General features: G+C 43.1%; 1 protein-coding gene across 1 annotated transcript in view; it reads left to right on the top strand.

The window, feature by feature from the left end:
- The window catches only part of Shc4 (SHC adaptor protein 4), a 92,988-nt gene that overhangs the window by 58,950 nt on the left and 18,213 nt on the right, over window positions 1–15,825 (top strand). Inside the window, exons 5-7 of the mRNA XM_028785005.1 lie at window positions 401–454; window positions 4,694–4,745; window positions 14,481–14,601. Coding sequence (XP_028640838.1) covers window positions 401–454; window positions 4,694–4,745; window positions 14,481–14,601 — 227 coding nt within the window. The remainder of the gene's footprint in view (window positions 1–400; window positions 455–4,693; window positions 4,746–14,480; window positions 14,602–15,825) is intronic.

The following is a 15,825-nucleotide window of genomic DNA, read 5'->3' as shown; positions in this document are numbered from 1 at the left end:
GAGAGGGAGAGGGAGAGGGAGAGGGAGAGGGAGAGGGAGAGGGAGAGGGAGAGGGAGAGGGAGAGGGAGAGGGAGAGGGAGAGGGAGAGGGAGAGGGAGAGGGAGAGAGTGACTGAGACACTGATTGGATAGTTAGACCTAGATCGTATGTCTACCTAGGTGAGGAGGGGCATGTCAAATCCATGAGTTAGTTGGGGGTATTTAGGTGTAGATACATAGTTTAATGGTAGAGTAAATCCTTAGGATAAACAATGCTTTACTTTCAATCTCAATAGCAAAACAACAACAAAAGAGTTTATTTGAGAATGTAGACAGTGTAGCTTCTAAAGGGATGCTAAGCAGTAGAAACAAATCAAACACATTATAGTGTTAAAATGTTTAATTTGCTTTTGTTTTCCAGATTATTGCAAATCATCAAATGCAATCGATTTCATTTGCCTCTGGAGGGGACCCTGTAAGTTTAGATTTGTAGAAGTTCTTTTTGTGAGTCCTAAGAATTTTCATATGCAGAATATTAACTACTTCATGTCTTTTCCAGATATTGCAATTTGTTAAATGCTTCATGTATCAGGTAGAAAACAAAACAAAACAAAACACCCACAGTGGTTTGGGCAAATGTTTCCTGTATCTGGATTTTAAAAGATTGGGCTTAGTAGAAGGACTGCTAGCCCTCTGTGGTGTTAGTAGCCACTGAGTTATCATCTGGTAAATTTTCAGTTAACATTAAAATTGTGAAAACTGTGTGTCCTGTGTGCACTGCTGTTTTTCTTCCAGAATGTTCCCCAACAGCAGACTAAGCAGACTATCAGTTGGATTTGATACAAGATGGGAATCCCGTTCACCATCATAGTTGTCAGCCAAGGCCAAGGCCAATCTATAATGATCGTCCAGATTTGTGTAAACCTTGGAGACACTGCTCAATCATGAAGGGAGGATCCATAGTTCTCTCTGTCAAGAGGCTGAGTAGTGCTCACTTCCCACAGATCGTACAGGGGTTCTCTCTGAGAATACTTTCCAAAGTGCCATTCCTTGATTCCTCACTGTGTTGTAGGATATTTGATCACACTGTGAACCCTGAGATTGTTGTTTACTGAAAAAGGCTGATTCTAGTTGTGGTATGGCTCAGTCTTAGCACACACTGTTCATCCCTTTAGCTGGAACTCAGACAAAACCGTTAGTACACATCTTTAATCCCAAATAATAAAGGTAAATTAGTTTGTAGAAGGAAGCACATGTATTTGAAAGTGATTTCTAATTGAGTGGCAGATAAAGTGACAGATCAGAAAAAGATTTGACACAATAGGATATGCCCAACTCACACAAGAAGAGAGAAGAAAAAGAGGCTACTTAAAACAACAGTGCAGGCTGGGCGGTGGTGGCGCATGCCTTTAATCCCAGCACTTGGGAGGCAGAGGCAGGCGGATTTCTGAGTTCGAGGCCAGCCTGGTCTACAGAGTGAGTTCCAGGACAGCCAGGGCTACACAGAGAAACCCTGTCTCGAAAAACCAACCCCCCCCAAAAAAAACCAAAAAAAAAACCACCCCAAAAAACAACAGTGCAGAAAAGAGAGAGGGGGAGGAACAGAAGGAGGTGACAGTTTTACTGATTAAAAAAAAAAAAGAAAAAGAAAGAAAAGGAAGCTAGGCACAGGTGAAGACAGAATGAGCCAGAGAATGTGTGAAGGAGCCAGAAGATCAGAACAGATTGCTAGAGTTAGTTTGAGGTCAAGCAGAGCAATTCAGGAGAAGCTGAGAGAAGCCAGACTGAATCAGTCATCTTGGACAGGGGTTTGAGCCAGAACAACTGAGTTAAGTCAGTGAATCAGCGTTCAGAAAGGACAAGAAAAGTGAATTTATTCGGCAGTAAATCTCAGAGGCTGAAAACATTCTAGGCCTAGGTTAGGTTGTACAGAGGCTAGAAGCTTCCAGGACTAGACTTAAGTTAGCAGTCAGAGACAGTAAGAGTCAGAGATGACAATTACATCGTGTGACTAAAAGATACTTTTACATCACTGCTTCATTTTGGGACCAGAGTCCTTAGAGAGGGCCTGCATACATTGATTGTAAATTGTTGATCCATTAGCAAACAGGGCATGTAGGATGGCTTGTGTTGCACAGTGAGCCGAGAGAGAGAGAGAGAGAGAGAGAGAGAGAGAGAGAGAGAGAGAGAGAGAGAGAGAGAGAGAAAGAGAGAACAAGGAATCTAGATGGGAGAAGAGTGATGGTTCCTCTTCGCCTTCCAGCCCATTTGATTTCTTGTGAAGGGACTCAGGCACACTTTTAAAAAGACTTATTAGTGTATGATGTACTTAAAAAAATGATGATTGGTGTTTGCCCTGAAATTAGCCTGTCTGAGTTCCCGGGGCTGTTGTCATGTTAGGGCTGGTGCACAAGCCTTCATTTGCTGCACATCCAACAGGATTTGGTTTTGTTCTTCAGAATTGTAAAGTTTTCCATCCCGTCTTACAATACTTCGAAGCTTTAAAACTGAAGCACTGTCCTTGCCAGAATCTGCAACCAGGTCTGCAACCATTGTGGGAACATGGTTTTTACATCAGTACAATCAGTGGAAACCCTGGGATCTGCAGTTGAAAAATCCACTGGCTTGGGGTTTAAATGATGATCTGGCTTGGTGTTAGCCCCTCTCCCCCCCACCAGTGAAGTTTTACCCTCCTGTCAAGAAGACAGTGAAGGCTAGTATTAAACATTAGAGTCAAATGCTTGATATACTAACTTTTTTAAGATTTGGGGTCTTCCTTTGCAAGATAGGGATAATTCCTGTTGCCTCTGTGTTGCCAGAATTGAGTGAGATAATTCAGTCAGCTGGACACAGTGAATCTATCTCTGCATTTGCTTTAGGATGCCCACTGAGGTACTTCAGCTAAGGAGCTAGCTGGCCTAGTCACAGGGTAAGTGAGGCCGAGGTAGAAGTCCCATGTGGGGCTGGAGAAATGGCTCAGCGGTTAAGACCACTGGCTGCTCTTCCAGAGGTCCTGAGTTCAATTCCCAGCAACCACATGGTGGCTCACAACCGTCTATAATGGGATCTGATGCCCTCTTCTGTCATGCAGGCATCCATACAAATAGAACACTCGTATACATAAATAAATCTAAAAAAAAAAAAAAAGGAAGCCCCATGTGACTCAGCATCATGGTTCAAAAATACGGACCGTTCTTCCTAACCTGTGATGTCTGCTCTCCTTCATGTTTAATTCTCACTGCGTGGGCATCTATTATAAATCCTTCTATAGCTGCCCATGCTCTCTGTGTTTCGAAACATGCTGTAGATTTGTGAAAAATTAAAGATATTTCAAATATTTTCTCCTGACATTTGTTCTTTCCTTTTAAGTGTTCTGCAGTGCCCCCCCCCCCACCAGATATTTACAGTCAGAATTTTTAAAACCATTAGAAAATGCAAGCTCATTTGGAAGATGATGAAACAGACCAGGAGAGCCCTCACAGCTTCTTCAGCAGCCCCTGTTCCAGGCTGACATCATAGTGCCTGGTCAGCTTAACTAGAGTCCCCAAGTCTCCAATGACTGTGACTCCTAAGATAACAGAAAGCAATGCTCATAGATAGGGCCTTACTTATTTAGAAGCTATTCCAACCCAGCTTTCTATTTGCCTGAGACATTTACTTAGGTGCGTGCTATTTTTAAAAATGACTTAAGACAAGTTCTGCTGACCGTGAGACCTGCTTCCTGCATGATTCATTGTGGTTGTTAAGTGGCGACCCTGGAGGGCATTACCAACACAGCTTCTACTTCCTTCCAGTAGATGGCATCTTCCCTCTAGAGACCATTCTAATACTCTGAAATGGCACTGTAGGTTTTTTCCCCTCTGAGAATTAAGATAGCAAAAGCACCTTTAATTATTAAAGCCATCCCATTCATCAGCTCACTGTTTTCCATAAATGCTGGAATCTCCAAGTCCTCATTCTCTTGTTTTCACAAAGGCAGTGACATATCTCTTTCTGAAGTCAAGCTATTCATAGGTTCTCTGTTTTGAAATGATTAGCCTCTGCCTATGGGTGAAACAATTTATATTTTTTCTGTTTTATTCTGTAAGCTATCTTGCAATACACAGGCAACCAAAGACACCAACAGGTCTCTACTAAGCTCATTTTCTGGTACACATGAATCTATTTGGACACAGGCCAATGGCGATGCCACACCTCAGCTCCCCCTAACTTTGTGGCAGAGGAGTTCTGTACAGATTTCAACCAAGGCAGTCAGTTCCTAGACAGATTTGAAGGATTCCTTAGCTGTGTTCTCTTTTATTCTTAATGATATAGTTAGACTCTGAATTTTCAATCTTTATCCTTTCCCCACGAGGGTCAGAAAAATACAGATTTAATTGTTAAGCTCTACTGGGTATACCATAGAGGAATAGTTCTCAACCTGTGGGTTGCTGCCCCTCCAGGGATCTCTTAAGACCAACATAAATATTTACATTATGACTCATAACAGTAGCGAAATTAGTTATGGAGTAACAATGAAAATAGTTTTATAGTTGGGGGTCCCCAACAACATGAGGAACTATATTAAAGGGCTGCAACATTGAAGGGCTGAGAACCTGTGCTGTAGAGAACAGTTATGTCGAAGGCTTTGGCTCAGTTAGGTCCTAAGGAAGTCTTATCTTCCAGTGGTTGCAATTCATTCATTTTAAATGCAATTGCTTCTCTTTTTTTATAGGATACTACAGACTATGTTGCCTACGTTGCTAAAGATCCAGTCAACCAACGAGGTATGGAAAAGTAACTTCTGGGTTTTCACGAGAGCTGTTAGATAACAACCATAAAAATAAGTGGTTATTTCTAATGTACACAGTAATGGGTGTCACACAGGAAGGCCATGTCTATGAGCATTGCTTTCTGTTATCTTCGGAGTTACAGTCATCGAAGACTTGAGCACTCCCGTTAAGCTGACCAGGCCTTACAGAGTCAGCCTGGAACAGGGGCTGATAAAGGAGAAGCCGTGGGCCCCTCCTGGCCCGTTTCATCGTCTTCTGAATGATAGGTAAGGTGCAATGTCACTGCAGTGTGACACTGAAGGACTCTAAGAAAACTATGTAAATTTGAACTGGAAATAAATAATCCTACCAGCAGAGAAGAGTGGAAAAATTCACAGGCAGTATTTAAACCTCAGCACTTGAAAGATTCACAACCTAAAAAGTGTATGTATTTACATATGCAAAAATAAGCTGTTTTGGTTATGTTAGCGTGGTTCCCATATCCCTGGGTGATAAAGAAATTGAACACAAAACTCAATAAGGCATTGGTGTTGGGGTGTGTGTGTGTGTGTGTGTGTCCCTATGCACTTGCTGCTTAAAAGCCTGGAGTGTTCCTTTGAGTTTGAGTATGTGGCTTTTTGGACAAGGCTGATCTTAAACTCACTATGTAGCTGAGGATAACCTTGAACTTCTGATCCTCCTGCCTTTACTTTCTGAGTGAGTGGGATTATAGGCGTGTGTCACCATGCCCAGCTTTATGCAGTGCTGAGGCTAGAACTCAGGGGATTGTGTGTGCTAAGCAATCCCTGTTCACCTTTAGGTCTCAGCTCCAGTGTCTCTTCTTTTGAGAGGCCTTCTACTGATGGCATTGCCTACCTCTAGTCACGTGTGTCTCACCCCCATCATGACCTTGTAGTTTTCTCCCTACCAACAAGCTGCACTTTGTTGCTGTTTATTTCACATACTTGATTGACCCTTTCACATGTTCTCTATTGGACTGAGATCTCCATGAAGGCAGGGCCTACCCTTCTCACGGTTGTTTCTCAGAGCCTTCAAAATGGCTCAGACTGTGTCTCGAATGACTGAGTGGATGATCGGAATGAGTGTCTTATCCTAGCGTATAACAAGGTTGCCTAGGAAGGACATCTGTAGGCTGTGCTTCAAGTCAAAAGCCTGAGGTTCCTTAGAAAGTTTGACCTTTCTGGACAGATGTGATTAGTACTGTTTCTCATCCCCAACCCAGAGACATTCAGATTCCCCTGAGAGATGGGTTTAAGCTAGCTGCCCTCAAATAGAACCTGGGAGTTGTGGAACTTCTTCCACCCTGGTGATGGAATTTGCCTCCAAATATTTGGTTAAATGAACATGGAACAGTGTTTGGGAATCGAAGGGACAGAGGTGGAAATGTGCATGGCATGTTGGGAAGCACAACCGCAGGCTGCACAGGGAAGAAGAAGAAAAATGCTCTCCCAGGGAGGATAAGGAAGACCTAATAAGCAGGGTCTTGCCCATGGGTAGATGGGTAGAGGTACTGTTTGCAAAGCAGAGTTCTAAAGAGACTGACCTGGCAGGCTGTAGTAGGTGCGTTCAGAGAGAAACTTGAAGCCATGGAGGCAGTGTGATTGTCAGAGTGAAATTATGAGAAGCATTGGTTGGTAGAACATGGCACATATAGATGCTTGGTAATTGCTTGCCTAGAAGGACTCGGTCCTGAGAATGGATAAAGGAGAGAGCAGGTGACGACAGACACTCTAAGATACTCCACTGAAAGTGAATCACTGAGCTGCAGAATGTTGAATGGATAATGAGGGAGTGGCTAGGAGATGAAGGAGCCAAGAACTGGGAGAGCTTCCAGCATGGAGCTGCCCAACTAACCGCTTGCTGTATTTGGGAAGACCTCTGAATAACATTTGTTATTCTTATCATAAAAAATACAGATGTGGAAGGAGAATCACCACAAATATGAAGCCAGTCTGAGCTATAACCAGGACATAGTCTGGGTTATAGCCTGAGATCCTGAGTCCCTGTTAAAAAGATGATAAAGAAAAGCCTCTGGAATCCAGGTGTAAATTTGCGTTGGCATCTGTCACTCTGTCATCTTTGGCATTTGTCATCTTAGTTTGTCTCCTGGCTGCTATGATCAAATACCCTAACAAAGCAGCTTAAGGGTTTATTCTGGATCCCTGTTTAAGGATGGCTGTCCTGGCAGAGAAGTCGAGGTCACGGGCACTTGAAACATCAAGTCATGTCATATCCATCATCAGGAAGAGAGAAAGGTGAAAGCTTGCTTGCTGCTCAGTTTTCTGTCTCTATATATACAGTCCTGGATCCCAGCCAGGGAATGGTGCCATCCAGAGTAGCTAGGCCTCCTACCTTAGTTAATATAATCAAGATGATTCCTTACAGGCATGCCGGAAGTCATCTGCCAGGCCATTCTACATTGTCGAGTTGATAGTTGACACAAACATCAAAGAAATCAAGGCTTTCACTGGGTCTGTGCTCAGTAGGATGTATACAGGTTGAAGTGCAGTGCAATGAGTTAGTACTAGGTGGTGTCCATAAAGACAGGGCTTCGGAGAAGGAAAAAGAACAGAAGCTAAAGAGTAGCAGGGAAAGAGAAGTCAGAAGCTTGAAATACCAAAGATGCAACTCACAGACCACAGGAAGCTCATGAAGAAGGAAGACCAAAGTGTCGGTGCTTCAGTCTTTCTTAGAAGGGGTAACAAAATACTCATGGGAGCAAATATGGAGACAAAGTGTGGGACAGAAACTGAAGGAGGAGCCATCTGAAGACTGCTCCACCTGGGTATCCATCCCATGTACAGTCACGAAAGACAGACACTGATGTGGATGCCAGGAAGTACATGCTGACAGGAGCTTGATATAGCTGTTTCCTTAGAGGCCTGGCAGAGCCTGACATATACAGAGGAGGATGTTCACAGCTAACCATTGAACTGATCATGGGATTCCCAAAGGAGGAGTGAGAGAGAAGACTGAAGAGCTGAAAGGGTTTCTGGCCCCATGAGGAGAGCAACAATACCAACCAACCAGAGCTCCCAGGGTCTAAACCACCAGCCTGGGAGCACATAGGGAGAGACCATGGCTCCAGCTGTATATGTAAGGGAGGATGGCCTTGTCGGGAGTGGGTGGGAGAGGAGGTCCTTGGTCCCTTGAAGGCTGGATGCCTCAGTGAGGGGGAATTCGAGGGTGGGGGAGTGGGAGTGGGAGGGTGGGTGGGGGCACATCCTTATAGAAGCAGAAGGAGGGGGAATGGGACAGTGGGTTTCTGGGTGGGGGAGGGAAATGGAGTAATGGGATAACATCTGAAATGTAAATAAAATATCCAATAAAAAATAAATAAAAGTAAAAAAAAAAACCAAAAAACTATAGAGAGTGGGAAGTGCCCGTAGGTCCCCAGATACCAGTAAAGATTCTGAGCTTTATAGAAAGTCTTACAGTTTCTGCCATTGCACTGCAACCGCAGTATGATGCTTCTTGCAGGTGTGTCTGTACAGTGATATCAGAGGGCAGAAATCAGTCTGGAATTGTAGATTCCAAGTCAGATAAGGTCTCATTAGTTTTAAACAGAGGTCGTTAATGATCTAAATTGCCTGGAGGATGAAGGGCCGAATCTGTGGACTAATAGTATCTGATGGGCATTTACACAGAAGTGTTGATGAAGGAATGGGAATTGCTTATTCCTGGGGAGCTTGGAGAGATATTGTATGTAGTCCAAAATCTCTGTGACTGTCTCCCAGTTCCTACCTGCTGCCTAGCATCATCCAGCGGGAGTTGTAAGTCAAGTTGCCGCTAAGAAGGTAGAGATTCTTGTCAACAGGAAGAAGACAAATAGTGAAACAGAGAAACGAGGCAAAGAAAAAGTAGCTGTGTGTATTGCACGCTCACCACACTGCAGACATTGTCAGGTGTACTTTGTGCACATTGACTCATGTCATCTTCACAGCAGTCCATAAAGTAGGTAATAATGGAATGCCAAATATGTATATGTATATAATACAAAGTAGGTAATACTAGTATGTCATATATATATATATATATATATATATATATAAATATAAAATAGGTGATACTGTATAAAGTTGTGTATATATGTATATATATATAATACAAAGTAGGTAATAATGGTATGTCATGTATGTGTATATATATGTATGTATACATATACATATATATAGTAGGTGATACTGCATAAAGTATATATATGTTATGTATATATAATATAAAGTAGGTAATACTGGTATGTCATAGATAACAAAACACTAAAGTCAAGGCAAGTAGGGCATTTTAAATCCAGTCACAGCGGCACACACCTACAATTCCTGCAGTCAGGGGGCTGAAGTAGGGAGATAGCAAATTTGAAGCTATAGAGAAAGACCTCATCTGGGGAAAAAAAAAACCAACAAGATGATTTTTCCTGAGGACTCTAGCCAGTGAAGGGTGGAGCAACTCCAGGTCCTGAGCACAAGTTCCTGTCAAAAGAACATTACAAGACGCCAAGAAGGAGTGTAACTTTATGAGCAATCCAGAATAAAAAAGCTGTAGATGTCACGTTTCCTTTTTATACTTCTAATGTTGAGAAATGGCAAGTGTGGTTTAGAGAAGTGGTTAATTTTGAGTGTAACCCACAAGAGCACAGATCCAAACATTCTGTAAGGCTGTGTGGAGATTTGCATTAACTCTGTTGCCCAGTCCGGCCTTTAAACCAGGAGTTTCATTTCTCAGGAAGTAGTTAGGATGTGCAAAATATCAAACAATTAAAATCACTATCATGTAATGTTTATATGTCGGAGGCAAATATTAATCCAGTATTCATTCATTAAAAATTAAACCAGTCCATGGCATGTGTAATGATGCAGCAATCAAGATTGTTTTAGAAGAATGAGTAATGCCACAGTCAAAGTATTCATTACACTATTAAGTGCACAGACAGAATATGAGCAATCTGTTTGCTGTGACCCTAAGGTAATTTTTGAGGGAAGATTTACACAGAAAACAAAACAAAACTGGAAAGGCCTATGTGAAACCACTAATAGCGACTATCCTCACATAGTGAAATTTGGGGTGATTTTAACTTTCTTTAGGTTCTTTTTATTTCCTTCAATTCTAACAATGGATATTTTTATATGTTTTTAAATGTTCTAAATCTCTGAATAAAAAATAATGGAATCGGAAAGGTGACATAACATTGCTTAGTGAATTAGAGTTATCCTGAGGGAGAATAGTTCTGTCCAAGTGTCACCGGGGATTGGGATTCCCTTTTATAAGTCCTTAGTCAATGATAAAATAATCTTAAAATGGACTCTGAAGGAAATTCAAAGTCCATTTTATTAGAGTTTGAGGGGAAAACCACAGGACAGATAGGCTACAAATCCTGGGAGCTGCTTTGGAGAGGAGGTAGGGCAGATTAGGGGAACCAGGCCTTTGAATTAGGGTCAGCAATGGGAGTGTGAAAGCCACTATAGAAGTGGGATTATGGAGTCCTCATAGAAAACAGTGAGAAAGCCCAGAGTACCAGGGCAAATATGCCTAAGATTTTGGTTGGTATTTAGTGAAGAGATAGAAAGCTGGGGTGGAGGTGGGGTTAGGCTTTTTAGTTAGAACTCTAAAGAGCAGAAGGCTTGCCAATAGAGATCTGCAAACAACCGCACAGATAGAGAGACTTCCGGGGGCTACAAGTAGAGAGACTACCAGGGCAATAAGGGGTGGCCTCCTGACCAGGAGATGACGGGCCCAGTTGGATTCAGTAGTTTACAATGCTCTAATCACTGAGGCGTGTCATCCGTTCCTCAGACCAGAAGGAAGCAGCTTTCCCTTCATCAGCCTCAGTAAAGCCTAGTACTCCAGCCTTTTCTATTCAGATAGAGGCGAGAGGGAAGCGGAAGAGGGAAAGGAGAGACGAGGAGTAAGGTCATCAACAAAGGACTCCACAACGGAAGGGGCTAAGGCTTTCAGTCGAGGGGAGAAGTCCGAGGACACATGGCGTAAGAAAGAGGTCCTTCTTAGGAGGAATAGCACTTTTTCCTGGAGAGGACACCAGAATGGTCGCACTCTGGAATAGTAGGAGACTGAAGGAAAGAAAACACCATTCAGTTCATCAGAGAGCCCACAGAGGAGGTGACCTCGGAAAGGCAGGAGCCAGATAGCAAGCAAGGCTGAGGAGGAAAGCTCGGCGGCAGGAAGTAGAGTGAGCACAGGAGACCAGACTTCCTGCTAATACTCCTCAATGTGCCTCCCTGCCCCCACCCTCCCTCTGCTGTATACCTGTTTCAACGTTTCCATCCAGATTAAGCTGGTATTACATTTTCCTGTCTTGGCTAGGGCCCTCTGATGAACTCATCAGTTTATGAAAGACCGTCTTTGTAGAGAAGGTGACTTAGAAATGTCAGTGTTAAGTCCGGCCTTCTCCTGTAGCTGGTGTGAGGAAGTCCATCCTGTCCTCAGCTGTCCAACACTGTGGCAGGCTAGGGAGGTTTTCATACTGTATCTGAACTTAGTCTGAGAAGAGGCCCTGGTTTACCTGGACTATTTATATATAAGAAAAATACATGGGCTGAATATTGAAAGAGAATTGTAAAACTAACGCCCCTGCCAATGAAAACCAACCTAAATGAACCTGCTAACTTATATTTGTATTTATGCTTATACAATACGTAGACTACTGTCTGTGAGCTGTGAATATATTCTTTGAGTCCGATGCTTCGGGAGGCATGTACTCCATTCGCGTCCCACAGCACCATCTGGTGGATGATCTGAGTCACTGACCTTTATTGCAAGATCTAATTCTAGACAAACGTTGATCTTTATGAAAAAATGAACAGTCTGAGAGTGGTGGTGTAAGCCTTTAATATCAGCACTCAGGAGACAGAGGCAGGTGGATCTCTGTCAGTTCAAAGCCAGCCTGGTCTACAGAGAGAGTTCCAGGCCAGTCAGGGGTACATGGTGAGTTCCAGGAGGGGGTATGACACTGGGGGTGGGCTTTGAGGTTTCAAAAAAGCTCATTCCAACTCTCAGTCAGCTCTCTCTGCCTCGTGACGCTTGTGGACCAAGATGTAAGCTGTAAGCTAAGCGAGTCATTGCCTGCCTGACTGCTGCTGTGCTCCTAGCCATGATGGTCATGGACTCACCTTCTCAGAAACTTAAACAAAACTTGTTAAAAGGCCTTCTACCCACTAAGAGTAATAATCGTTCTTTTGTGTATTTTACCGTTAGGAACCTAGTGAAGGGAAATGCTAAGATTCCCACAATTCTTACTGATGCTTACAGGTAGAACGGTCAGCTTGGGAAATAAATGAGTGTGTGCAGTGACTCCAGATGTGGACAGCAGAGCTCAGGCTGCCATGGCTGGTTTCATGCCACCAAGAATCACTTGGGAACATTAGGACTTCTTTTTTTTTTGGTTTGTTGAGACAGGGTTTCTCTTTATAGCCTAGGCTGGCCTCGAACTCAGAGGTCTACCTGCCTCTGCCTCCCAAGTGCTGGGATTAAAGGTGTGTGCCACCACTGCCTGGCTACATTAGTACTTCTTATGTATTGTTTTTTTTTTTTTTCCTTTGCCTGCTAGCTGTAGGAAGGGTGGATCCTGACCGGGAATTCTGGCATTTCGTATGTGATTCATGTCAGGTTTCTATGCTGCTTCCCTGTGATTATGTGATCAAACTAAAAGAGAGTTTGAAGAGTAGCACTGTCAAAATAGGGGCATTTCCTAAGAGGAGGTGGGGTGTGGCCTAGGGCAGCCTGCCATGTGCATGGAGAGAGACAGGCACCCTTTTTGTTGTTGTTTTTCCTTTTTTCTGTTTACTCTTTCCCTGTTTTACTTTCTGTTCCATCCCCTTAAAAAAGCCAGCAACGGAGTAATTGAAGCAAAGTAGAACATTATTTTGGAGAATCTGCCTATGGACAGACAAAACCAAAACCTCTAGGTGTTCAAGTTGGAGAAATTAAAAAAAAAAAAAACAACAACAACAAAAACAAAAAAACAAAAAACAAAACAAGCATTTTAGAGTGTTCAGAGTGTTCTCCGGTGGCAAAGGGTGGTGGTCAGGTTTAGTGCTTCCTGTGTGCCCAGCCTGCTTGTCCTGCTCCTCAGAGGTTTAAAGCTAGTATGAAGAAAAAAAATGCCAGACTTTCTCTAAAGTAGACAGACAGTCCTGTTGTCCTCGTAAGTGAGGGTCTGGCCGTTGACTCAGGTCATAGTTACTTTTCTAGTACTGTGACAGAACACCACGGCCAAGGCAACTTGTAAAAAAGAATAAGGATTTAGTTTCAGAGAGTGATCCATGATCGTAATGGCGGGGAGCACGGCATTCAGCAGGCGTTCAGCAGGCGTTCAGCAGGCGTTCAGCAGGCGTTCAGCAGGCGTTCAGCAGGCGTTCAGCAGGCGTTCAGCAGGCGTTCAGCAGGCGTTCAGCAGGCAGGCACTGTGCCTGAGCAGTAGGCTGAGAGCTCACACTGTGATCCACAAGCACAAGGCAGAGACAGCTAACTGGGAATGGCGAGGGCTTTTGAAACCTCAAAGCCCACCCCCAGGTACACGCCTCCTCCAACAAGGCCCCACCTCTTAATCCTTCCCCCAAAATTCCACCAACCTGGGACCTCATTCAAGCTTCTGAGCCCATGGGGCGCGGGGGACAGGCATTCCTATTCAAGCCCCCACAAGTAGCACTTAGCAAACTGACCTTTCCATGCCAGATCAGAGCATCTTGTCAAATGTCTTGGAAATATCACTATTCTCCCATTTAGGAAGTTTCCATACACCATTTGTGCACACTACTGTCAGCCAAGCTTTTCTCTGAGCTCTGCACCTTCAGGATGGTGGCACAATCGGAGTTTGATCATGGCTCTGGATCTTCTTCACAGAGTACTTCTAGTTCCATTCTCTTACCTCTCTCGCAGGAAATCAGTGTTGTCTGTTTATCTATGTATGCTGGAATTTCCTGCTTCTGCCTCTACCTTCCTGAGTTTTATCTCTTTTTAACCCAAAGGAAAAAAGTTACAGAAATTTTGGTTCTATTTTGCAATCATTCTCATTTTGATTTTGTTTTTTAATTGAGCCACATATGTATGAGATTAGAAATGAACAAACAAGAAGACCTCAGGTAAATGACCTCTCTGTACAATGTGGTACAACTTACCTTGTTCCATCTGAAGAACATGTCCTACAGGCCAGACTGGTGGCTCAGTGGGTAAGGATACTTGCTTACCAAGCCTTAGTTTGATTCCAGGGAGTCACATGGTGGAAGGAGTGAACTAATTCTAGCAAGTTGTACTCTGACCCACATTTGAACACACACACACACACACACACTTACAAGTAATTGCAAAAAAAATTAACACAATCTAAAGCATGAGCCCTAAATATCTGACTTGATACCATTTTTTGAAACAGTTTCTCTGTGTAACCTGGCTGTCTTAGAAATCACTCTGTAGACCAGACTGACCTGGAACTGACAGAGATCCACCTGCCTCTGCCACCTGAGTGCTGGTATTAAAGGTGTGTACCACCATGCTCAGCTCAAAATTTCTAAGTTTTTAGATATGTAGATTTTTAATATTTTCTCCTTGATTCGTATGGAATATGAAGTCTGATTATGCCATTTTAGAGATGGTATAAGTTTGATTTTTTTTAAAACACGTTTTAAAACTCATGTTCATATTTATTCATGTTCTGGAACTATTTTGTTTTTATATAATGTTCTCATGATACTGTATTTTTAATGTGTCTTCTTACAGCATGCCACATACTGGAGTGTCGCAGTGGAATGGCCCAAGATGTCATAAGTACCATAGGGCAGGCCTTTGAACTCCGGTTCAAACAGTACTTGAAAAATCCTTCCTCGAACACTTGGGAAAGGTCAGTCAAGAGTTCCATAGTTGTTTAATTTCCTGTCTTTCTGAACACTTAAAGCATTACTATAATGACAGGATGGTAACGCATGCCTTGCTCCCAGCTCCTGGGAGACAGAGGCAGGTAGATCTCTGAGTCCAAGGCCAGCCTGGTCTACACCACAAGTTCCAGGTCAATCAAGGCTACTTGGTAAAACCCTGTGTAAAAACAAAACACCAAAAAAGTTTTTTTGAAGTTCACTAATGAGATGAATATTTGTTTTTATAAGTAACAGTTTAGGTAGTAAAACCAAAAATAAGAGAGAGGCCTACTTTTCTTCCACTCATATCTATCCAGACATTCTTCTGACTCTAAATGTAGGAAGGAATCAACCTCATTTCTCCAGTGTTACTACACAAAACTATGAAGTGCATAGAGTTATGAAATAATAAATGTTAACAAGTTTCTCAGGCTTTCTTTAACCCTGGATCTCATGCATATTTGTAAAAACCAAACCAAAGCAGAAGAGTAAAACGGTAAGAATCAATGATCTCTGCAGGAATCTGTTAGCTGCTGGGAGGCCTTGTAAGTGGCTGCAGCCTTTGAAGTGGAGCAGATGTGACCAAGAAAGCTGGTGTTTCTTCTGTCTGAGGCCATGGAAGCTGATGTTTTCAGGCCACTAACTGCCACCAAGTTCATGCTCAAGAAATGAAGTCCTTGGGTATTTTTAAGTGTACCTTTCCCCAGATTATCATCTTGTATATCAGTGAGCGCTCGGTTAGGAGATCCCTCTTTATGAGGTAGGTCATAAGAAAAAGGGGGTACCAGAAGCCTTGGTGACATTTTTCTCAGGATCATTCACAGTCATGTGGGTTGATAAAGTTAGCTCATTTCAGAAAGACTTAATTTGGTTTGAGAAAGATGGCTCAGTGGGCAAAAGTGTTCAGCACGCAAGCCTGATGACCTGAGTACTGATCCCAGGAACTCAAGTAAAAACATGGTGTGGTGGCCTGTGTCTATCATCCCAGAACTCCAACGGTGAGATGAGAGGAAGGGACAGGAGCTAGCCTGGAGTCCACAGTGAAGCAGAAGAAATAAGAGCTGCATCCTCAAAACAAGAAAGAGGGCAAGAATTGGCTCCCCAAAGTTGTCCTCTGACTTCCAGATGTGTGTCATGGAGAGCACACACACACATACACCACATACACACACACACACACACACACACACACACACACACACACACACACA

Source organism: Grammomys surdaster, unplaced genomic scaffold (genome assembly GCF_004785775.1).
Source record: "Grammomys surdaster isolate TR1022 unplaced genomic scaffold, NIH_TR_1.0 125049, whole genome shotgun sequence".
NCBI lineage: Eukaryota > Metazoa > Chordata > Mammalia > Rodentia > Muridae > Grammomys > Grammomys surdaster.
This window is presented reverse-complemented; position numbering and strand designations above follow the sequence as displayed.